We start from the raw sequence: 26,529 nt of genomic DNA, 5'->3' as shown, positions 1-26,529 counted from the left end.
TGCAGTATATCTAATTTTATTAGCAATATACTATATAAGAATAATAAATTAATTCTAGAATACTGTGTCTAAATATGGCAGACATTCTTACATACACATTTCTTATGGGGTAAAATTGTTATTCTGTATTTTTTAGAAGTATAGCTAATTTTAAAACTAAAGTTTATATTAATGTTAGACTTTTTATTTTTTATTAAGTAAGTTAATCTCAAGGTTTATGCTTTAACATAAATACAAATACTTTTAAAGTTCTATACCTATTATATGATAAAATATCATATTGTGTTTTCAGACTTATTTTTTTTAATATGATACAGTACACAGAGGTGTTACTAAGTAGTCTAGACATGTAGTTTGAGCAGCATAAAATATTAAATGGGTATATAAAGTAAACATTTGATAATACAAACCCAGACTTCAGGCTAGAGAGATTTTAGAGCAGTTAGTATTCAGGTGGCAGTTGAAGCCAAGAGAATGATTGTGATCACCCAGTACACTGTGAATAATAAGGAGGGAAAAGGAATGAGACCATTCTGTGAATACTTAGGAGTCACATTATTTAAAGAGCAAGTGGAGGAAAGTAGTCATTGAAAAGGAACAAGAAGAATCAGAGATAGAAAATGTACCAGGAGACAGAGCTCACCTGAAGCCAAAAGGGGAAAGAATTTCAAGAGAAAGTTGTGGTGAATAGTATCAAATATTACCGGCAAATGAAACAGTAGGGACTGAAAATAGACCATCAAATCTGGCAATTAGTAGACATTGGTGACAGTGTGGAGAACAGCTTCAGTAGAGCAGGTAGAAGTGTCGTGATTGAAGATCAGATGGGAGGTGATAAATTGGGAGAAGTGCTTTTTTTTCCCCCCAAAAGTTGAAGTAGGAAGGCAGCTTCAAGCCAGGAGGTAGTTAAGATAAAGGTTTGGGGATTTTGTTTTTGTAATTTGTTCTCTTTTTAGAGTCATAGGAAAGATTTAAGCACAGTTGTCAGTGGAGGAAGAAAGAAATTACAGGAAAGAAAAAGGATGGTAGATAAAGCAGGGCCCTGGCAAAGGGAGACATTGGGCCCTGGGGCACGGTAGCTTTGAAGAGGTTACTACTGTAGCTTTAAGTCACACTGTACCTAAAATTGAAGGCAGGAAAGTGGTGAGTTGAGGGAATTCCCACTAGATGACCTCTGTTTTCTGTATAAAGTAGGAGCAAGACAGATTCTTAATTCATTTGTTAAGCACTTTGCAAGTGCAGGACTTGGGGTTTAGGATTTAGGATACAGAAATAAAAAGAGATGGTCTCTTGCTTTCTGATATTACAGAATTATCTATTAGAATTACTCTTTTTTTCCCCCAGTTTTATTTAATTATCTATTAGAATTACTCTTTTTTTCCCCCAGTTTGATAAATAATTGACATTCCTCACTGTATAAGTTTAAGGTGTACAGCATGATGGTTTGATTTACATATACTGTGAAATGATTACCGCAATAGGTTCAGCTAACATCATCTTTTCATATAGATACAATAAAAAGAAAAGAAAGAAGAAAAGAATAAAGGAAAAAAAATTTTTCTCCTTATGATGAGCACTCTTGGGATTTACTCTGTTACAACTTTCCTGTATATCATATAGCAGTGTTAACTGTAGTCATCATGTTTTACATTACATTCTTAGTACTCAATTATCTTATAACTGGAAAATGGTACCTTTTGACCACCTTCTTCTAATTCCCCCTCCCTCTACCATTGCCTCTTGTAACCACAAATTTGATCTCTTTTTCTATGAGTTTGGGTGTTTTTTTGTTTTGGTTTGGTTTGTTTTAAGATTCCACCTATAAGTGAGATCATACGGTATGTCTTTTTCTGTCTGACTTATCTCAGTATAATACCTTAAAGATCCATCCATGTGGTTGCAAATGGTAGGATTTCCTCATTTTATGGCTGAATAATATTCCATTGTGTATGTGTGTCTGTGTGTGTCTGTGTGTGTGTGTATACACATACACACAACTTCTTTATTCATCCATCAGTGGACACCTAGGTTGTTTCCATGTCTTGGCTATTGTAAATAATGCTGCTATGAACGTGGGGATTCTTTTTGAGTTAGTGTTTTTTTTACCTTTGAATATATTCCCAGAAGTGGACTTTTTAATTTTTTGAGGAATCTCCATACTGTTTTCTATAGTGACTGTACCAATTTGCAGCCCCTCCAGCAGTGCACAGGGGTTCCCTTGTCTCCACATCCACACCAGCATTTGTTATATCTTGTCTTTTTGATGATGGCCCTTCTGCCGGGCATGAGATGTTATCTCACTGTGGTTTTAATATGCATTTCCCTGTTGACTAGTGATGTTGAGCATCTTTTCATGTACCTGTTGACCATTCATGTATCTTCTTGGAAGAAAAGTCTATTCAGGTCCTTTGCCCATTTTGTAATTAGGTTATTTGTTTGTTTGCTATTGAGTTGTACAAGTTCTTTATGTGTTTTAGATTTTAACCCTTTATCAGATATATGGTTTGCAAATTTTTTCCCATTCTGTAGGTTGTCTTTTTACTTTGTAGATGCTTCCTTTTGCTGCTTCAAGGAATAGCATTACCTTTTTTTTTTTTTTTTGGCTGCACTGTGTGGCATGTGCAATCTTAGTTCCCCAACCAGGGATCAGACCCTTGCCCCCTGCAGTGGAAGCGCAGAGTCTTAACCACTGGACTGCCAGGAAAGTCCCTAGCATTTCTTATTATTATCACAGCAATAGAATTACTTACTGTTAGTAAGAACAGAATTACTTATTAGAATAAGTGTTAGGTTCTATGGGAACATCAAATAGGGAGCCTAACCCAGTCTAATTAGGAGACAGTCTCCTCAAGGAAACAGCTTAGGCTGAGTTCCTGAGTCCTAGGAATCATCCAGACAACAAGGAGGTTTTAAGTGAGGGAGCAGGAATTGTATCTTTCAGAGCAGCATGTGCGAAGGCCTGCTCACTAACAAGGATGTGGAAAGTTCTAAAATGAACTTGAGAGGAATTCTTCAGTGTAGCTGGAGCAGAGGGTGCAGGAGTGATATTGGTGAGCATACATGGTCTGTATAGAGGTATGTAGTAGCAAGATGTTACAAGCCACATTAAGCATTTAGACTATATCTTAAAGGCAGCAGGCAACCAGTGAAAGGTTTTATTGAGAACGGCTGCTTCAGGGCTGTCCTGAAGCAGTACTTGGTAAGACATGATGATTGAGAGATGATGATTGAGATATCTTGGTGATCTCTTCTAAGGAGCTATCTGATGGAGATGGAGAGAATTTATTATATTCAAAAAATATCTAGGAGAATGGCTTGGAGAGAAAACTTGGTAACTGATTCCGATTTAAAGTAGATTTTTTAAAAAGGGTCAAGGGTCACTCCAAGATGTATAGCTTTTGGTCACCCAGATGGATGCTGATGCCATATTTTGAAATGGAAATTACAGGGGAAGGATCAGGATTTGGGGCAGGGGGAGAGAGGGAACTCTGTTTACGAATTGTGAAATTGAAGGCCTTGTGAAACAGCTAGGTGGCCACTGGGTTTATGAGTATGAAGCTCAGGTGAGAGACCTGGGTTGGTTTAATGGATATAGAAGGCATCACTATATAGGATACCATTTTAAGCTGAGCAGTATAACATATTTCATTTTAAAAAGATTTATACACACATGTTGGTACATATGAATTAATATTTTATAGTTATTTTATCCCCCACTTTTATTTTTATTTTTTAAAACAGTTCTGGACTATTTCCTCTTCTTGCAAATGCTGCCATGTCGGTGAAACCAACATTGCTAAGTTTGTATGAGATATATTATCTGCCTTTGGGTAAAACACTGAAGCCTGGTCTACAAGGATTGCTAACTGGTATTCTTCCTGGCTTAGAAGAAGGATCAGAGTACTATGAGAGGTAAGATAGTACTGTTATTGCTGCAGCTAAGTAATCAAAGTCATGGATTTGCCAGCAAGCGTCCTTAAATCAGTAATATTAGCATCACGAAAACTAATTATTCTTGACACTTCAGTATATCACCTGAAGATTTTTATGGCAAAAAAATTATTGTAGTGTGTCTAGTTTGTGTATCACACTGAAAATTTAACTGAGTAATAAGAGCACAGACTTGGAAGGTAGATGGACTGGGTTCAAATCCTAGTTTGACAGACACTGTGTGAGCTTAGGAAAGCTTTTTCAACATTTCTGAACTTTATTGAGTTTTCTCATGTATAAAAAAGCATAACCTATTTCATTGTGTTACTATAATATTTCAATATCACCTAGTCTAGTGCCTAGCACATAAAAATCACTCAAAAATTTGTGACCCATAATTTAAAATAATAGTACAATAGATAGGACATTTAAATTAATAAAAAGAATGGGAAATTGGGCCATGTACCATCAATTTTTTAATTGTTAATGGTGGAAAATAGCCTAGCACCAACCTATTGACATGATACTCTTGATATTTTAACTCTTCAAAGAAAATGATTTGATCTGTTTTGGAGCCTATTATTTCTTTGGAAGTTAATAGTGGTAGACAATGCAGGGTAACGTTAAGTATGTTTAATATCTCTGTTACTGATATTCTTACCAAAAAGAAAATTATGAATTAAGGTGGCAGAAAAAGAAAATGCCAAACTTTCTTTACGAGTACACGTAATGATTTAAATTTAAATAATTTATTCCAGTGCATTGACCAGCTACTCTTTTATTGTATTTCATCTGCTCCCATAATGCTGTAAGAATCTAATCCTGAAAATATTGGATTACTCTTTTTTTTTTTTTTTTTGGTATGCGGGCCTCTCACTGTTGTGGCCTCTCCCGTTGCGGAGCACAGGCTCCGGATGCACAGGCCCAGCAGCCATGGCCCACGGGCCCAGCCGCTCTGTGGCATGCGGGATCTTCCCGGACCGGGGCACGAACCCGTATCCCCTGCATCGGCAGGCGGACTCTCAACCACTGAGCCACCAGGGAAGCCCTGGATTACTCTTATAAGCTACTTTGAGAAAAAATACTTTAGTCCTCAAAACTTATCATTTACTTTTATTAACTTTTTTACTTACTTGCTTACAATTTTAGAAACACAATGTGAGATTATTTTATTAAGCTTATAAATCAGTCTTGTTTTAAATTGTTTTATTAATTCTCCTAAGGGAAGCATACAATGAATACCATTTTATAAATCTACTAGTTATAATTAAAAATTTAACATAGAAATTGAATAATGATCTTTATGACTGTGGTATCTCTATGATTTAATTTTGTTATGTGCCTTAGTATTTTGGGCTGTTGTAACAAAATACCACAGACTGGGTAGAAATTTATTTTCAGAAATTTAGAAATATTCAGAAATGCAAAAGTTCAGAAATTTATTTCTCACAGTTCTTGAGGCTGGGAGTCCAAAATCAAGGTGCCAACATGACCATGCTCTGGTGAGAGCCTTCTGCCTGGTTCATAGCTGGAGCCTTTTCTCTAGATCCACATCTACTGGAAGGGACTTTGGAGCTCTGTTGGTATTTCTTTCATAAGAACACTAATCTCATTCATGAGAGCTCCACCCTCATGACTTAAGCACCTCCCAAAGGTTCCACATTCTAATACTATCACTTTGGGGGATCAGGGTTTTAATGTATAAATTTTCAGGGGACATAAACATTCAGACCATAACAATATGTTTTGCCAGTTATTTCACACAAGTTCTGTAAAATGATATGAAAACATGTTCTTTTAATGCATAGGTAAATTGAGGCTAGAAGGGATTACAGTGTTAGTATTAAATCACATAGTAAGTTAACAGTAGAACTCGTCATCAGATTCTCTTGATTCTGAATCTTCTATACAGCAATGTAATAATTTTTGTGTATTGCATTGTTTATCTTATGTTTAAAACAAATGAAAGGTAATTATTCTTTAAATGTAGTTCTTAATGAAGCAATAATGCATCTCTGATTTTGTCATAGGATAATTCATTGAAATAGTGAATTATATAACGTGATTTCAAAGAGAAGGAAATATTTAAGGGGCTTCCCTGGTGGCGCAGTGGTTGAGAGTCCGCCTGCCGATGCAGGGGACATGGGTTCGTGCCCCGGTCCGGGAAGATCCCACATGCCGCGGAGTGGCTAGGCCTGTGAGCCATGGCCGCTGGGCCTGTGCGTCCGGAGTCTGTGCTCCTCAACGGGAGAGGCCACAACCGTGAGAGTCCCACGTACCGGAAAAAAAAAAAATAAACAAAGAGAAGGAAATATTTAGAAATAGCCTTTAAAATTTTGTAGAAAATCAACAAGATATGTTCTGCTATAGGATTATTATTAACTCAGTGGGTTAACAACCCACTGAGGCAGATGGGACTTGTGGTGGTGTTTTTGTTGTTATCTTCATTTTACGGATGAGGAAACTGAACTGAAGAAAGACTAAGTGATTTCCCCAGATTACACAGCTAGTAATTGGGAGGGCCAGGACTTACACCCAGTTCTCTGACTCTGACGTGTATGCTTCTTCCCATCTATGGAGCATGTGACTACAGCAGGGATGCTTTCATACATTCTGGGAGAGGATAATGATTTGTGTTTAACATTGTGAAACTAAATATTTCCCTTTTTCAACCACTTTATTTTGTACCTCAGAACAAACACATTATTGGAGAAGGTTGCTACTGCAGTGGACCAGTCGGCATTCTACAGTGCCCTCTGGGGTAGTCTTCTAACCAGTCCTGCTGTGCGTTTACCTGGAATCACGTATGTTCTCGCCCATTTGAACAGGAAGCTTTCCATGGAAGATCAGCTTTATATAATTGGCAGTGATATTGAGCTAATGGTAGGTATACACGTGGTTGCTCATTTAACTCATACTTCTTTATAGCCAGACACAAAATTCCAGATATTGAGAATCGTGCCACGAATGAAGTTCCTGTTTTCATGGAGCTTACATTTTTCATCAAGGAAACTTAAAGACCAAAATAGTTGCTAATTATTTTTTTGAAAACCTACAAATTTTTTTTCATGGAAAAGGAATTGTTATTTATATGTTATCTTTATTATCTGTTATTCAAGCAAATAAATGGTCTTTATTACCATCTTGCTAACTGATTAGACCATTGTTAACATAGCCACATTCATTATATTATCCCGAAGTGTACCTTCTGTTGGATCATAGATTTCTTTATAGGAAAGACAGATTTTAGACAAAGTGATAGCCAGATTCTGTATGGGCTTTATGCAAAATGATGTATTACTAAAACAGATAGTGAAAGATAGTTGAAAAACTTCACATTGATTGTTTGCTTATACTTTTTACTTTCAAGATTAAGAGCAGAAGGAAACCTTTTATCTCTGTAGAGTGCTCTATCTTAACATGAGCAAGGAGGGACAAACACAGAATCCCTTAAGGGTCATTTCGAAATGTTTAAAAAAAAAGGTTGTGATTAATCATCCTTTACTTTTTCCCCATATGATTATGAACTGACAGATTTTTATGCAGATTTTTGGTTATATGTATTAAAGTGTAATTAACATACACTGAAATTAACTCGTGTACAGTTGTATGAATTTGACAAATACATACAGTCATTTGTCAAATTCATACATACTACACATACTATAGTATACTATACATACTATATACACATATACATACTATAAAATCAAGATAGAGAACATTTACATCACCCCAAAAAGTTCTTTTCTGTCCCTTCATAGTCACTCTCATTCCCCTACACTCCCAAGTCCTTGTAAACACTGATCTATTTTCTATTCCTATAGATTGTGCTTTTTGCAGAATGTTACATAATAGAATCATGCAGTGTTAGCTGTTGCCTGGTTTCTTTCACTTTGTACAACATGTTTGAGAATCATCTATGTTTTTGCGTGTATCAATAGTTTGTTCTTTTATATTGCTATGTAGTATTGTATGAATATACCATAGTTTGTTTATTCATTCACTGATTAATGAACATTTGAGTTCTTTTCAGTTTGGGGCAGTTATGAATAAAACTAATATAAACATTTTCATACAGTTATTTATATAGACATATGTTCTTTTTTTTCCATTTACAACTATTTCTCTTTTTTTCATATTTATTTATTTGGCTGCATTGGGTCTTGGTTGTGGCACACGCAGTCTTTTGTTGCGGCGCAGGGGCTTCTCTCCAGCTGTGGCACTCAGGCTCTAGAGCACCTGGGCTCAATAGTTGCAGGGTGTGGTCTCTCTAGTTGTGGTGCACGGGCTCCAGAGCACGGGGGCTCAGTAGTTGAGGCACGCAGCCTCTCTAGGTGTGGCGCACAGACTCTAGAGGCTGCAGGCTTAGTTACCCCGCAGCATGTGGGATCTTAGTTCCCCGACCAGGGATCAAACCCGCATCCCCTGCATTGGAAGGCAGATTCTCAACCACTGGACCACCAGGGAAGTCCCTCTTTTTTAAAAAATTTGTATTTTATATTGGAATGTAGTTGATTTATAATGTTAGTCTCAAGTGCACAGCAACATGATTCAGTTATACATATACATATATCTATTCTTTTTCAAATTCTTTTCCCATTTAGATTATTACAGAATATTGGGTAGAGTTCCCTGTGCTATACAGTAGGTCTTTGTTGGTTATCTGTTTTAAATACAGTAGTGTGTATGTGTTAATCCCAACCTCCTAATTTATTCCTTCCCCCCATCTTCCCCCTTTGGTAACCATAAGTTTGTTTTTTAAGTCTGTGAGTCTGTTTCTGTTTTGTAAATAAGTTCATTTGTATCATTTTTTTAATATTCCTTATATAAGCAATATCATATGATACTTGTCTTTCTCTGTCTGACTTACTTCACTTAGTATGATAATCTCTAGGTCCATCCATGTTGCTGCAAATGGCACTATTTCATTCTCTTTAATGACTGAGTAATATTCCATTGTATATATGTACCACATCTCCTTTATCCAGACATATATTCTTACTTATTGGGAAAATACCTAGGTATGGGATTCCTGCTTTATAAGGTAAATATATGTTTAACTTTTTTTTATAACAGCTTTATTGAGATATAATTCACATACCATGAAATTTGTCCTTTTGAATTGAACAATTCAGTGGTTTTTAGTATATTCACAAAGTTGTACAATGATCACCACTAATTTGAGAACATTTTTGTCACCCCAGAAAGAAACCCCATCTGTACCCATTAATCACATCACATTTTCCCTCACTCCTGTCCCTAGCAACCACTGTCTATTTTCTGTTTCTATAGATTTGCCTATTCTGGACATTTCATATAAATGAAATATATAATATGTAGTCTTTTATGAATAGCTTCTTTCACTTACCATAATATTTTCAAGATTTGTTCATCTTGAAGCATGTACTTCATTCCTTTTAATGGCTGATTAATATTCTATTGTATGGATATAACACATTTTATTTATCCATCATTCAGTTGATTACAGTTTGGGTTACTTCTCCTTTTTAGCTATTAAGGAATAATTCTTTATGAACGTTCATGTATAAGTTTTTGTGTAGACATAAGTTTTTGTATCTTCTAGGTATACACCTAACAGTGGGATTACTGGGTCATATGGTAACCGTGTTTAACTTTTTGAGGAACTGGCAAACTGTTTTCCAAAGTTACTGTACCGATTTACATTCCAATTAGCAATGTACGAGGGTTCCCTTTTCTCTACATCCATTTCAATATTTGTTACTGTCTGTCTTTTTTATTATAGCCATCCTAATGGGTGTGAAGTGTTATCTCATTGTGGTTTTGATTTGCATTTCCCTAATGACTAATGATGTTGAACATATTTGTGGTTATTGGCCATCTTTAAATCTTTGGAGAAATGTCTGTTCAAATTCTTTGCCCATTATTTAAATTGGTTTATTTCTCTTTTTGTTGTTATGTTGTAGGAGTTCTCTATACATTTTGGATATTAAATTCTTATCATATATATGATTTAAAAATATTTTCTCCCATTCAGTTGTCTTCTCACTTTCTTGATTGTGTCCTTTGAAGCACAAAAATTTTAATTTTGATCAAATCCAATTTATCTGTTTTCTTTTTTGTCATTTGTGCTTTTGGTGTTAGATATTATCTAAGAAATTGTGTCTAACCTAAGCTCAAACAGATCCACTTTTATATTTTCTCCTAATATATGTTTTAAGGTTATAAGAAACTACCAAACTATTTTCCAAATGTATTGTTACATTTCCTTTTAATGACTTAATGGAAGTTTTAAAGAAGTCATTTTTTAAAATTTCTTTAAAAAACAAGTGCCATAATTGGAAAACTGTTTATAATACATCACAGTCAAAGGACTAACCTCCTTATTACTCAAAGAGCTACGTAAATGAATAAGTAAATATTAACAGTCAAGTAGAAAAATTGATTTGAACAGAAACTTAACCTAAGGAAATAAAAATAATTCAAAGGTACGAAAAAATTCTCAGTGTTATTTATAAGAAGAGAAATAAAAATTTAAACTGTATGAAGATACCCATTTTCATATATCAGATTGGCAAAAACAAAAAACGTGTGGGTTAACACAGAAAAACATATTGTCACACAGAGCTGGTGAGAATATAAATATACATAACCTTAAGACAAAGCATTACACTATTTAAATTGCAACTGTGTATATCACAATATCTGGCAATTCTGCTTTGAAAGATTTATCCTATAGGTGTGCTTGTATATTATGTAAGTATATTGCAACATTATTTACAATAGTAAATGGTTGTAAGCGGTATAAATGTCCATCATTAGGAGCCTAGTTAAATAAATTAGGATTAATCTATGAAAGGAAGTATTTCTTTGGATATAAAAAATGAAGCTCTTTATGTATTGTTAAGGAAAGCTCTTCAGAGTATGTTGTTAAATGAAAAAGGCAGAGTTTGGGATTATGCGTGCATGTTTTTATTTACTTATATTTGCAGAAAGTATTCACTGGTAGTCTTGATTGTTTACACAAACAAAACTGGGTGGTTGGAAACAGATGGGGGAGAACCTTTTGGCTGTGTACTCTTTTGTGCTCCTTAATTTTAAACTATTATATTTACCTATTCAAAACAATGTAAAAATGTGTAATTAGTGACAAAAGAAACTTGGAAGCATACTTCTATTTTTTGAGGAAAATGAAGCATTGTTACATTTTCATGGTAACTATTTCCCAGGGTATTACACAATAGATACTAAAGACTCTCTTATTTTAGGTAGAAGCAGTAAGCACTTCGGTGCAGGATTCAAGTGTACTGGTACAGAGAAGCACACTGGACCTCATACTCTTCTGTTTTCCATTCCACATGAGTCAGGTAAAACAGTAATGCCAGTATCAACATAAGGCATTCTTTTGAAATTCATAGATTCCTGATGTGTAGTTATTTTTAAAATTGGATTTAAGTTGGATTCTTTTGTTTTATAAACCAGTAAGTACATAAAAAACAAGTTCCCTTTTTAAGGAGTGGAATTTGTGAAATTTGGGGGAAAATAAGATTTATTGATTTGGATAAGAATATTAAGAATGAAATAGATTATTTCATACCTTTAAAAAAAAGTTTTAACCTTTAAAAAGCAAGAGGTACTGTTATTCATTGCTAGCTGTGAGTAAGCCAAGACTCTGAGACCCAGGCCTTCTACCTAGCTGTTATCTCTGTCCTAATGTCATCTTTTCTTGGTTTGGTGATTGGGGGGATGTATGTCAGACCCTTAGCAGAGTTGGCTGTAATTTGAAACCCAAATATTTAGTTTTTCTGACATTCTCTAGTACAGTTGAAATTTGAACAAGGGTTTGAACTGCACAAGTCCACTTATATGCAGATTTTTTTTCAGTAGTAAATACTACAGTACTATAGAATCCATGGTTTTTTGAATCCTAGCATATGGAACCTCATATATGGAGGGCCAACTGAAATTATGCTTGGATTTTCCATTAACTGTCGACACTCTTAACCCCCTCTTTGTTCATGGGTCAACTGTACTTTCATGACAGATGAGAATAGATCACTTAAATCGTAAATGAAGCTGGAACTTAATTTAATCACTGTCCTCATTTTTCAAGGAAGTGATCTAAATTCTTTTGAGTTTTAAATTCTGATGAGCAATTTAGAGCATCAATGTGTAAGTATTCAGAATGGTGGAACTACATACCTAACAAATGTAATAAGAAATGGAAAACCTTTACCTCGGAAAAGTAAGTTTGTTTCTAAAATGTCATTAGCAGAAAAGACTATTATTTGGGATTTTATAAGAGCTGTGGTTAGTAGATAACTAGTGAATTTTCATTATGATTGGCCATGCTCAAATTTTTCTTTATTACTTTATTCAGGTTGAAATTGAGTTATTAATAATTGAAGAATCTTACACTTCATTGCCTATACTGTTCCCTAGTAATAGGAACAGTATATTTATAGGGGTGGGACATAAACCACCCCCAGTTTCTATTTTAAGACTTGCCATCCTTAAGCCAAGGGCCTTTATTCTGCCTCTGGCTTTTCACAGAAACGGCTGCTGGGGCATATTAGTGTAGTCTGAACTTACCAGTAGAGAGGTGGGCAAGCAGCCCGCAAGGTAAGAATGATTTTTTACGATGGCTTCACAGGCGAATTCTATCAAACATTTAGAGAAGAGCTAACACCTATCCTTTTCAAACTCTTCCAAAGTATAACAGAGAGAGGAACACTCCCAAACTCATTCCACGAGGCCACCATCACGCTGATACCAAAACCAGACAAAGATGTCACAAAGAAAGAAAACTACAGGCCAGTATCACTGATGAACGTACATGCAAAATCCTCAACAAAATACTAGCAAACAGAATCCAACAGCACATTAAAAGGATCATACACCATGATCAAGTGGGGTTTATCCCAGGAATGCAAGGATTCTTCAGTATAGGCAAATCAGTCAATGTGATACAACATATTAAAAAATTGAAGGAGAAAAACCATATGATCATCTCAATCGATGGAAAGCTTTAGACAAAATCAACACCCATTTATGATAAAAACCCTCCAGAAAGTAGGCATAGAGGGAACTTTCCTCAACATAATAAAGGCCATATATGACAAACCCACAACCAACATCATCCTCCATGGTGAAAAACTGAAACCATTTCCACTAAGATCAGGAACAAGACAAGGTTGCCCACTCTCACCACTGTTATTCAACATAGTTTTGGAAGTTTTAGCCACAGCAGTCAGAGAAGAAAAAGAAATAAAAGGAATCCAAATTGGAAAAGAAGAAGTAGAGCTGTCACTGTTTGCAGATGACATGATACTGTACATAGAGAATCCTAAAGATGCTATCAGAAAACTACTAGAGCTAATCAATGAATTTGGTAAAGTAGCAGTATACAAAATTAATGCACAGAAACCTCTGTCATTCCTAAACACTAATGATGAAAAATATGAAAGTGAAAATAAGAAAACACTCCCATTTACCATCGCAAGAAAAAGAATAAAATATCTAGGAATAAACCTACCTAAGGAGACAAAAGACCTGTATGCAGAAAATTATAAGACACTGATGAAAGAAATTAAAGATGATACAAATAGATGGAGAGATATACCATGTTCTTGGATTAGAAGAATCAACATTCTGAAAATGACTCTACTACCCAAAGCAATCTACAGATTCAATGCAATCCCTATCAAACTACCACTGGCATTTTTCACAGAACTGGAACAAAAAATTTCACAATTTGTATAGAAACACGAAAGACCCCGAATAGCCAAAGCAACCTTGAGAACGAAAAACAGAGCTGGAGGAATCAGGCTCCCTGACTTCAGAATATACTACAAAGCTACAGTAATCAAGACAGTATGTTACTGGCACAAAAACAGAAAGATAGATCAATGGAACAGGATAGAAAGCCCAGAGATAAACCCATGCACATATTGTCACCTTATCTTTGATAAAGGAGGCAAGAATATACAATGGAGAAAAGACAGCCTCTTCAATAAGTGATGCTGGGAAAACTGGACAGGTACATGTAAAAGTATGAAATTAGAACACTCCCTAACACCATGCACAAAAATAAACTCAAAATGAATTAAAGACCTAAATGTAAGGCCAGACACTATCAAACTCTTAGAGGAAAACATAGGCAGAACACTCTATGACATAAGTCACAGCAAGATCCTTTTTGACCCACCTCCTAGAGAAATGAAAATAAAAACAAAAATAAGCAAATGGGACCTAATGAAACTTCAGAGCTTTTGCACAGCAAAGGAAACCCTAAACAAGACCAAAAGACAACCCTCAGAATGGGAGAAAATATTTGCAAATGAAGCAACTGACAAAGGATTAATCTCCAAAATTTATAAGCAGCTCATGCAGCTCAATATCAAAAAAACAACCCAATCCAAAAATGGACAGAAGACCTAAATAGACAGTTCCCCATAGAAGATATACAGATTGCCAACAAACACATGAAAGAATGCTCAATATCGTTAATCATTAGAGAAATGCAAATCAAAACTACAATGAGATATCATCTCACACTGGTCAGAATCACGATCATCAAAAAATCTACAGACAAATGCTGGAGAGGGTGTGGAGGAAAGGGAACCCTCTTGCACTGTTGGTGGGAATGTAAATGGATACAGCCACTATGGAGAACAGTATGGAGGTTCCTTAAAAAACTAAAAATAGAACTACCATATGACTCAGCAATCCCACTACTGGGCACATACCCTGAGAAAACCATAATTCAAAAAGAGTCATGTACCACAATGTTCATTGCAGCTCTATTTACAATAGCCAGGACATGGAAGCAACCTAAGTGACCATCAACAGATGAATGGACAAAGAAGATGTGGCACATATATACAATGGAATATTACTCAGCCATAAAAAGAATCGAAATTGAGTTATTTGTAGTGAGGTGGATGGACCTAGGGTCTGTCATACAGAGTGAAGTTAAGTCAGAAAGAGAAAAACAAATGCCGTATGCTAACACATATATATGGTATCTAAGAAAAAAAAAAAAAGGTCATGAAGAACCTAGGGGCAAGGTGGGAATAAAGACACAGTCCTACTAGAGAATGGACTTGAGGATATGGGGAGGGGGAAGGGTAAGCTGTGACAAAGTGAGAGAGTGGCATGGACATATATACACTACCAAACGTAAAATAGATAGCTAGTGGGAAGCAGCCGCATAGCACAGGGAGATCAGCTTGGTGCTTTGTGACCACCAGAGGGGTGGGATAGGGAGGGTGGGAGGGAGGGAGACGCAAGAGGGAAGAGATATGGGAACATATGTATATGTATAACTGATTCACTTTGTTATAAAGCAGAAACTAACACACCATTGTAAAGCAATTATACTCCAATAGAGATGTGAAAGAAAGGAAGAAAGAAAGGAAGGAAGGAAGAAAGAAAGAAAGAAAGAAATCAAAGGAGATTATGGCAAAGAAATATATGTGGCTCAAAAGCCTAAAATGTTTATTTAAAAAAACATATTAACCTTTACTCTTAAACATTCCCATTGCTTTCTTCCCTGTCAAACTTTCAACGCTATTAGTCCTTCAGTATACTGATAGATGATTCAGCAAGGTCTAAAGAATTAAGTCATGGTAGACTTAAATTGAGAAGAACAATGTAATTTCACTAGACCAGTACTTCTCAACCTTTTCTCAGCCTGAGCTTCTTTCAGTACTTTCTTATTCTACCACCTCTGTATCCCTACCAACCAAGATTTTCTCTGCCTTCCTTCTGTAATTTGTATTATGAAAACAATAGCTGTGTTGAATATGTTTTTTTAAAAGTACATACTCCACCCAGACCAATTCTAATACTCTTACCCCCCATTACTGCACCATGTTATTAGATTACCTGAGAAAAAGGATCAAAGGATCATGACAGAGTAATCTTTGTTCCCCACTTTCCTCCTTTCCATGTCTTGCATGTAATAAACTCATAACAAGTATTGATTGTAATGGTAATTTAAGAGAGCCTTCATTACCTTATCCCAAAAAGAGTGATTGCTGTTAGGAGTGTTAGCACTTTACAAGTTTATTAGACTCTCTTTATTAATTGTATGGAAAGTTGACCCTAATCTCTAGAAGTTAGACCTTTAATTGAGATTATAATAGAATTTTTTTCCATATTAGCAATACGTAGTCAGTAGTAATCAAGAAGTGACTTTTTACTTTCTTAGGAAAGTAAGTTTTTCTCTCAAAATAAGATTGGAAGACATTAGTACTTTTCATATCTTGTGACAATATCTGTGACCTGCATATCTGAGGTTAAATAGGTAGATCAGCAGTTCTTTGGTTTCAGGACCCCATTACACTCTTTAAAAATATTGAGGGTCCTAAAAATTCTTTTGCTTATGTGGGTTAGATCTATGTTTATCATATTATAAATTAAAACTTACAAATTTTAAAATATTTACTAATCATTTAAAATAACATAACAAAGTTATCAATGAGTACAAATAATATTTTATGAGAGTATTTTCCAACACGTTAAAAAAATTAGTACATTAGCCTTGTTTTATATTTTTTGAAAATCTCTTTAATGTCTGGTCTAATAGTAGAAAGCAGAATACTCGTATCTACTTCAGCATTCACTCTGTTGTGATTTTTTTTTTGATTGAAGTATATGGATAAAATTTGATCTCACACAGATACTAGCTGGAAAAGGAAGGAGTATTTCAATAGACTTTTTTGTTAAAATAGTATATTTTTCTTTGATACTACACCAAAACTCAACAAGCTATAGTTTTTTAAAAAATTAGTTGTAATATGAAGTCTAAAACCATATCAATGAACTTTTCATAGTGTGTTTCATTAAAATCCACTGATCTGTCTTGCCCTTTGAATAGATCTTTTACCCATACATGCTTTTGTAACATCACGATTGGTTGTTTGGAAAGTGTTGTTTTACTGAATTATGCATATCTCCCAAGTGTTAACACAACAACAATCACATTTACTAGTATCACCACTGATCTTATCAGTAAAGTTTGTTAGGTATTAGGAAGCTTTCAAGCCAGTTCAGTTCAGTTCAATATAATTTCAAGCCAAATACAAATTTTCCAAAATTCTAATTTTCTTTTGGAAGCTCAAATTTTATTATTTGTAACAATGAATATTAATTGTTTTCCCTTGAAGTGACAAGCTCACTTTGTTTATTTTTGAGAAAATGTCTGCCAGGTGTCCAAGCCTGAATAGTCATAGATCATATCAGTCATTCTTTCAGGTAAAAGTGGTATTCTGTGACAAAAAGCTGGTAGTTCACCTTACAATTCAAATAGTCACACAAGTGCTTTTCCTCGAGACGTCCATCATGCTTCAGTTTACAATAGGAGTGCTTTATGTATACTCCTTTCATTACACAGAATATTAAAAGACAGGTACTCAAGAGTCAGTATTTAATAAAATGTTTGCTGTTTAATCAACATTCTTAAGTGAAACTGACTGTTTTTTCTTTTCTTGTTTTTGACTTTTACTGTAAATACATAACAGTAAAAAATACAATGACTACGAGTACAGTGGATGCCACTGCTGGTACTGCTTCTTTTTGTGTTAAGATGCCAGCAGTTTTACCCAGTATTGCATGATCAGAGCAAATGTTAACACATCAAAAAAGGCAAATAACATCTTGGTATTGTTTTATAATTATTTTTTTTTTTACCTTGTGGTCCTCCTGAAAGGCTCCTAGAGATCCCCAGGAGTTTGGGAACCACCGTTTGAGGATTGCTTAGATGAATAGAAGACATCTGTGTTCAGATGAGTGACTGTATTTTGGCAGCTGTTGATGATCTGTGTTCTGTAACATGTCAATTATTTCTCTAAGATTCCTTTAAAATAAGCAGGTTGGGTGAATTCCTTTCTAATACTGTCTGTCAAAAAGCATGGTGGAGTAAAAAGTTGGGTAGTCTGAATAAGGAGAGGTGCATTCTCTATCAGCTGGACACCAACAAGGCATTTAAGTACTTAGGCCCTGTGAGGCTCTGGTCCTTTATTCTAAAGTAGTTGTGAGACTAGGTGATTTCTACCATACCTTCTAATGCTCAAATTCCAAAATTCTATTCTAAAGTGATTATCTAGTAATATTCTTAAAATTGACAGCCATTTAATTAACTGCTTTCCTTTTTTCTTTTAACTTGAACCCTTTTAGCTAAAACTAGATCTCCTTTAGTAAATCATATTTTAAACATCTAATTAAGGCTATTAGGAAAGAGGCAAAGGAAAAAGTGAATTATTTCTCTTTAAAAGACCTGGAGTAAAATGAAAAAAAAGAAATTAAGATTTGTTAAAGCTGGGTGATGGTTACAAAAAGGGTTCATTATATTGTTTTCTGTATTTCTCCATGTTTGAAATACTACAGGATAAAATTTTAAAAAGAACAAGAAATGAAAGACTTGGAATTGATGAAGATAGTGAACTTCTGAAGAGTTTCTTTCTAGTCAGTTGACACCACTATGAACGTGAAAGGCTAAAGGCATATTATTTTCTTGTGTCTGTCCCTTCTGGCTCCAATGTCTTTGTTTCTGACAGATTTTGCTAATACTGGATAGGATAAAGAACTGTAAAATGGAGGTTAAGCTATTTCAGTTGTAGTTTTAGCTATGCAGCTAAATAGCTGTGTTATCCAGCTTTTCTGTTTCCTAATCTGTAACAATTGGAAGTAACAATTCCTGTGTTTGAAAGATCAAATGAGATAACGTTGTATGAAAGTACCTCATAAACCCTCAAGTTCTGAATGTATTGTGAGGTATTATTTTTTTAAAGAGGAAAGAAAGTAATATATTTTTGTATGTGATTAAGTACAACCACATTCCCAACTGTTGCAGGCCACTCGACCAGACATGATAAGGATCTTGTCAGCAGCCCTGCACGTAGTATTAAGGAGGGATATGTCCCTGAACCGAAGACTTTATGCCTGGCTTCTCGGTAAGTGTTTGATATGTGTGGTCTTAGCCAGGAAAGTATGAAGGGAAATGTTCCATACATAAGTATTATCAAGTTTATGTATGTCCTAAATTAAGAAACTAAAAGTTTACTTAAATAGACAATAAAAATAAAGACAGTATGAGTTGTGTATGGTATGAAGAAATCTCAAAAGCTTCTTAGTTGAAGAAGCTGTTTTAATCTATAGGTCATGTTCCCTTTGACAAGATTTTTTTCCCCTTATAAATTGAGGCTGTTATACTCTAAGTATGTAGACAAAGAAGGATAAATTCATAATTAAAATAATGACTAATATCCAGAACTTGAAAGGAATCAGGACTAGTACTTCTGTCCCACAAATGGTACCTGTCTCCCACTCAGGCAGTAAAATATTGTGTACACTTTGTTCTTCCATACTTTTTGTGAGTGTTTGGCCTGTCTTCACAACTCTTCACTGCCTAGAGTGAGAAGACACAATATAACTTATTTTGGATTTTCTGAATCTTCAGTCCTTTCACTGTTTGAAAAAAACCAAGATAATTCTGGAAGTTTACTATGATACTCACTTATGTATTGAATTGGTTTCCCTTTATTAAACTATCTAAAATGATCTCTCTTGCTGACATTGATTGGGCTACTAATTGGTAAGTGTTTAGTGCTGTTTTTGAGATATTTGCTGATTTGGTATTTAGTGAACAACAGTTTTAAGAATTCCATTTTAATTTATATTACAATTTGTTTCCATGGAGGTTTTGATAACAACGGTGCTATCACAGGACCCAGAAGCACAAGACACAGCAATCCCGAAGAACACGCTACTTACTATTTCACTACCTTTTCAAAAGAATTGTTGGTTCAGGTAATGGATGCTTTCATTTTATTTTTTGGTTACTCTGTGACCACTGTAGTTACTCAACAAATAACAAATAAGACAAAGTCCTGCCTTAAATGAATTAATTTACAGTTGAAGGGGTGGAGACAAGACTCACAAACTTCCTAAGAATGACTGTAAACAAGCAAATGGCTGCAATAAAATAAGTAAGTAATGGTAAGCTAGACTCACTTCTGTGTAAGTCCTGAGATCTTTTTCTTCATTTACTTTGTTTTCATGAGTTCATCACAACGTAGTTGCAGCTTCTCACCTGTCTGCCCTATGGAAGTTGGAGCTCTTCCAAAAATGAGCCAGGACCTGTGTTATTTACTCTGAAATTCCAGGGAAATTTGGGTTACAACAAGAATTTAAATGTTAAAACTACTTTTGTAATGGAAATATTAAAATGATCTATAGGCTTATTTCATATTATTTTTACTTCAATTAAATTTATTCAAGATATCTTAAACTGAGAGAGTACATGGTATCTGAAACAGTTTGAAATAAGTGAGGTTATAAGAATACAGTTTTGAGTTACTAATGAGAAAATAATTGCATAATAGTAGATGCTGCCATGATAACGAGTGATAGTTTGGGGAATGTTGACAGTCAAGAGGAACATTTTTATCTTTTAGGAAATCAAATATTTCATGAATTTATTTTTCTAGATTTTCTTTACATTTTCTCTAGAAAAAAAGGTGGAAAAGTTAAGCCCTTTCTTCTTCTGTCAAGAGAAATGAATATAACTTTTCTTTTCCCCCTAGCAGAGGAAAAAAGCCAACTTCAGCAAAAGAACTTCAGAAAAGCAATAGGAGATGTAAATCTCTGTTTACATATGGTTGTATATAAAAATATTTTTCTTAAGAAAAAATCCTTGAATTTGTTTACTTAAATGACTAATGTACTTTTTCTTCTTTGAAGGCAATGGTGGGGATCTTACAAGTGAATGGATTTGGAGAAGAGAGCACTTTAATGCAGGATCTAAAACCTTTTCGTATTTTAATCAGTTTACTGGACAAACCTGAGCTAGGTAATATATACTATCCCAACTATCCTAGGGCATAAGATCATATGTGGTTGTTTTGTATTGCTTCATGATAAAAATAAGACAAAATCATTACTTAGAAAAATTTCTGTGTTTTGAGGTGGCCTTTAAATACAGGTTCTCAACAATTCCTTACCTAAAATTCACTCTAGAACATTAAGAAGATACAGATGTACATTCAACTGGTATGTTATCATATGTGTACCCTGTACTACGTAGGTAGCAGAGGAGTCACCTTAAAGGTGCTATCTAAGCCCCTCTTAATCCTGATTAAGGTACTGAAATCGAAACACTGATCATCTGTCATGACTGTCTTACAGTTGACAGAATTCAAGGATTTGAGCAAAAATATTTTAGTCATACCCCTCAACCTTCTTCCCCACATCCCCTTTGTTTTATGTGTTTTCCCTTTCTTCACTGTGTACTTACATACTAGATCTCTTGGGAAGATAGTTACAGCACCTGGGACAGAAATTAAGAAAAACTGAAACTATTAGCAACAATAAAGTGAAATAATAAAGTATGTAGTTTTATTAAATTATGTGCAGAAATTTTAGCAAATATGCATAAGTTCTCTCACCAACTCTTAAAAGAAAAATGAAAAAATTTAAATATAAAAATAATTTGAGTTGTATGAGTGGCTCTATTACGTGGTAATAGATGGAAGTTCAGGAAGTTTTCTGAGGAGATTGGCGTCTCTTATAGCAGTAAAGTTTAGCCTTGTGCACTTTTGTATTATTTTAATTAATAATAGTAATATAAGTTACATTCATTGAGTACTCATTATATTCTGGGAACCATGCTACCCATCTTACAGAATTTTTCCTGACCCTTACACTGATAGTCCCATAAGTTTGCTATTATCCTCATTCTGCATGAAGAAACCAAAGCTCAAAGAAGTTAAATAACTTGTCCAAGCTAATAGAGCTATTAACTGGCAAAACCAGTTTCCCTGGTTTTATAATTTATTAAGTCAACCTATATAGTTAAATAAACCTTTGTTCAGTTATTTACTATTTTACTGTTAGCCTCTCAGGATGTGAAGTTTAGTTTCATTTCTGGAAAAAACATTATTTTTTCAAAATACCTGTTTTAAAGCATACTTTAATTGTGCCAATTTGTAGATAATCATGATTTGTAATATTAATTATTGTCTTTAATATGTATATTAATTTTAGGACCTGTAATTCTAGAAGATGTCCTCATTGAAGTATTTAGAACATTATATTCTCAGTGTAAAGCAGAATTGGATCTTCAGATGGAACCACCCTTCAGCAAGGATCACGCTCAGTTAAGCAGGTGGATTACCAAAAAATTAAGCATGACACAAAGGTCCTCTTTTATTAATATTTGTAAAGTAGACATTGCTATATGAAATTTGTGTTACGAATGAGTCAGTTTGATTTAAAGTATCACTATATTTTAGTAATGTGAACTCTCGTAATTAACTGCACTGACCTTTCAAACAGGCATGTGTAGCATGAGTGCTGTGTACAATGCCACCACCTTCCAGGGTTGGTTCTCAACCTCACCAGGTTAGAAGACTAAATTTTAGCAGTTACTGTGAAGATACAGATTCCAGGGATTCATTCACACTTATCAAACTCACAAGAGATTAGCTTTCGCATGTCAGTTAATAATGAAAGCCATACCTTGCTTGGTAACCAGGCCTGGTAGTTTGCCTGGGGTGGTGCCCTCTTGGTGCCTTGACACACTCAGGAGACCAAAGCATAGGTCAGAAAAAGATGTGAACACAGATTTAAATGAATCAGAGGGCACTAGGTGTTCTTTAAAGACTTTTTTTCAAGTGATGGTTCTTTCTTCTTTCAAATTATTTCTATATATATATGTGTGTGTGTATATATATACATATTTTTTTTAATCCCTGGGAGAAGTCATATAACATTAGCATATCCTCTTCTCTAAGTCAGTGGTAGATACATGCTGACAAAGTCTTACATTTTCATTTCTTCTCTACTTTAAGGAGCCTACCTGTTTTCCAGTCTCATCTATCATTATGACAAAGGATCCAAGACAACAATTTCTTTTACATACTTTGCATTTTATTTAATTAATTAATTAATTAATTAAATTTTTTTGGCTGCACTGCATGGCTTGTGGGATCTTAGTTCCCTGACCAGGGATAGAACCTGGGCCCTCAGCAGTGAAAGTGCAGAGTCCTAACTACTGGACTGCCAGGGAATTCTCACTTTGCATTTTATTAATGTCACCTTGGTGACACTTTGGAGATAACCTGGGCTTTCCTAAAGCATACTTTTATATATTAAGACTTTTTAAGACAGTTTTTGATCTCTGATAAATATAATCCCCTCTGATTTTTGTTTGAGCAGTTAATGTTGACTAACCTTGTACTCTGTTGCATTCTGTACACTGCCTGATAATTTATTTTGTCCATAGAATATTTAATTAGCTTTTCGTGCTATAACATGCTAGTTGTATTGACAGTACATCACTATATAGAAAAATAATTGTTTTAATTGTTAGGAAGGGTGACAGGAGATGGTACTTAAGCGGGTATTTAATAGGCTAGAGGGCTCCCACTTGAAATAACGAAGTTATTTTTCCCTGATGGAATTACAGTAAGAGTGGCTATTGACAGTATTACTTCTTTTTGTTGTTATTGTTTTTCAAGCTAAAAATAATAATTTGATTGAAACTCACCAAGATAAACTTAACCTTTCTCAAACAAATCCTGAATAGTACAGGAAAGCAGACAAAATTCTTTCAGAATCAAGGCTGTCAAAATCAAATCACCGAGCCTTCCCTGGTGGCGCAGTGGTTAAGAATCCGCCTGCCAGTGCAGGGGACACGGGTTGGAGCCCTGGTCCAGGAAGACCCCACATGTCGCGGAGCAACTAAGCCCATGTGCTACAACTACTGAGCCTGCACTCTAGAGCCCGCAAGCCACAACTACTGAGCCCGCATGCCACAACTACTGAAGCCCGTGCACCTAGAGCCCATGCTCCACAACAAGAGAAGCCACCGCAATGAGAAGCCTGTGCACCAAAACAAAGAGTAGCCCCCGCTCGCCACAACTAGAGAAAGCCCGCACACAGCAGCGAAGACCCAACATAACCAAAGATTAATTAATTAATTAATTAATTTAAAAAAAAAATCACCACTCAGTTTATATGTGCCAAGGGAAACAAAGGAATTTAATGCCAAATTCACCATCAGGCTCTCAAAATAGTTCAAAAAGAACTTCCTGGGCTTCCCTGGTGGCACAGTGGTTGAGAGTCCGCCTGCTGATGCAGGGGACCGGGGTTCGTGCCCCGGTCTGGGAAGATCCCACATGCCGCGGAGCAGCTGGGCCCGTGAGCCATGGCCGCTGAGCCTGCGTGTCCGGAGCCTGTGCTCCGCAACGGGAGAGGCCACAACAGTGAGAGTCCCGCATACCGCAAAAAAAAAAAAAAGAACTTCCTGTTCTGCTAGAAGCACAGCTGTTTTTCTTATGCAAGGTTAATTTCTGATCTTGATCATACATTTGAGTTATGAAAACTCAAATTTGGAAAAATAGCTACACATAAAGTGATAAAGTGATAGTAGATAAAAATCATTTGGGCTTCCCTGGTGGTGCAGTGGTTGAGAGTCCGCCTGCCAATGCAGGGGACACGGGTTCGTGCCCCGGTCCGTGAAAATCCCACATGCCGCGGAGCAGCTGGGCCCGTGAGCCATGGCCGCTGAGCCTGCGCGTCCGGAGCCTGTGCTCCGCAACGGGAGAGGCTACAATAGTGAGAGGCCCGCGTACAGCAAAAAAAAAAAAAAAATCATTTGTTGCAATATTCTCACTAGCAAGTTATCTAGCCAATACTTAGGAATATGTACTCCCCTAACAATATTCCACTCACATTTAAATTTGAAAAAGTAGATGTTATATTTATCAGTTTTTGTTTTTTCTTTTTTTTTTTTAGTAAATTAAGGGAAAATAAGAAAACAGCAGAACTGATTAAAACTGCCAACCTTCTCTTTAATTCCTTTGAGCCTTATTATATGTGGGATTATGTTGCACGTTGGTTTGAAGAATGTTGTAGGTACGTTAAACTGTTTTATTCATTTTCATTTAATAGCATTCAAAGCCAGTCTTTGTTATTTTTTTTTAAGTTCTTGAGTTTAATGAAAAGAATGTTCTTTTATACATTTTACTACTACTCCTGACAACTACCATTTAATGGCCATAATCTGTCTCTACATGTCACTCTAGAATACGGAATCATTGATCGTATAATCTTAGATTTGAAAAGGAGTTTAGAGATGAGTCATTCAGTCACCAGCATAGATGAAAGATTTTTCCCTCTCCAATCTATAGTAATCCAGTTTTTCTTTGTTGCAGAGAAAATAGCAAATTTGTGGCTGGTGTCTCAGCACACTTTCCCCAAATACTTCTCACTTTGAATAACAAAGAAGTCCTCGGTCACTTTCATGTTTTTAAAAACATAGAACCAGCCCATATTATCATCCACTCCTTAGGTCATAAAGCTTAAAAAATGCTCTGAAAACCCAGTAATACTAGTGAACCTGGGTAGAATTTCTGTCTGGATTCTAGACCAAATTCTCTCAGCAGCAGATTAACCTCTCAAGCCTTGGGAGCATAGAGTCAACAAGTAAGCATTTATGATCTCGAGATTAGAAGTCTCTTAAAAATATAAAATTAATCCCTTTAATGATTTAGAAAGTTGCTTGCTTACTCATTGAGCAGCTACTGCGCACCCAGTGGAAAGGCACTATGCTAGACATATAGACAGTGCCTGTCTCCAAAGAGCTCACAGCAGGAACAAGTAAGACATGCTCATGCATATTCCTAGTACTGTATTAAATTAAAGGTTACGGGTGCCTTAAGAGAGAGACTAAGATGTGGTAGGAATGTAGAGGAATTGTGGGTGTCTTTTCACCACCTGGCCCTGGCCCAGGTTTCCACTTCGTTTTCACATTCACAAACATACACATATACCCTTCTTTAGCTAACCTGGACTATTCCTTGAACAACATTAACTGAGCCTTCAGTGATGCTGCTGAGCTTTCACTCATGTTATTTTTTCTAAAATATTCTTCTCCCTAGCCCATCTGGTAAGGTCCTATAAAGAGGTCACCCCCCTTTCAGAAGCCTTCTATGACTCCCTCAAATCTCCCATCAGAATCAACTTCTCCTACCCTATCACATTTTTACGTTATTTGTGTATAGGCTTATATTTCTTGCTTGCTAGGGACTGTAGCATATTCTTACTTTGTTGTCTTCAGAGTGTAGGGCAGTGTATGGGCAGATAGGATTAATGTGATTTAATGCGCATATTTGTTGGAGGAATAATCTCTACTACTTGTATCAGAAGAGGCTTCTTAGAGGAGGTACCGTTTGAAGGATGGCTGCATTTGGATATGAGCGAATGAGGCTGGGAGAGGGTGCCTATCCAGGGGGGCAGGTTGGTATGAACAAAGGCCCTGAGGTTAGAAATCAAGCAGCAAATAGTCCATTTTAACTAGGAGATGAGATCTGTAGTGGGAGAAATAGGAAATAAGTCCAAAATAGAACCACCCAGAACACTTGGAAGTTCAGGATGGGTGTCATAGGGAGAGGTTCAGCCTAGGAATCTTGCTTTGGGAATTTTCCGTGTAGAGATGCAGTAGTGTCCTAGGGGAAGGGAACATACTTCATCACAAGAAGTTAACCGTGTGCATCCCAATGTTGACATGACTCATTTAAAAAACAATGATGTCATCACTTGATAGGATAC

The 26,529-nt window shown here is 35.6% G+C and overlaps 1 protein-coding gene across 5 annotated transcripts in view; it reads left to right on the top strand.

Annotated features, from left to right (window-relative positions):
- DOP1A (DOP1 leucine zipper like protein A) overlaps positions 1-26,529 on the top strand; it is a gene marked incomplete at its 5' end in the record, with an annotated part of 94,783 nt that overhangs the window by 6,110 nt on the left and 62,144 nt on the right. For 2 of the 5 annotated variants that reach the window (XM_079716762.1, XM_079716760.1), the window contains 8 exons: positions 3,742-3,912; positions 6,624-6,813; positions 11,181-11,279; positions 18,770-18,869; positions 19,643-19,725; positions 20,659-20,767; positions 21,961-22,081; positions 24,715-24,834. In XM_079716762.1, coding sequence (XP_079572888.1) covers positions 3,742-3,912; positions 6,624-6,813; positions 11,181-11,279; positions 18,770-18,869; positions 19,643-19,725; positions 20,659-20,767; positions 21,961-22,081; positions 24,715-24,834 — 993 coding nt within the window. Of the gene's footprint in view, positions 1-3,741; positions 3,913-6,623; positions 6,814-11,180; positions 11,280-18,769; positions 18,870-19,615; positions 19,726-20,658; positions 20,768-21,960; positions 22,082-24,714; positions 24,835-26,529 lie in introns of those variants that run through there. The other 3 variants (XM_079716761.1, XM_079716759.1, XM_079716763.1) reach the window with 2 other exon arrangements.

Source organism: Hyperoodon ampullatus, assembly GCF_949752795.1.
Source record: "Hyperoodon ampullatus genome assembly, chromosome: 12".
NCBI lineage: Eukaryota > Metazoa > Chordata > Mammalia > Artiodactyla > Ziphiidae > Hyperoodon > Hyperoodon ampullatus.
Note: the sequence above shows the minus strand (reverse complement) of the source record. Positions and strands in the feature narration are given on the sequence as shown.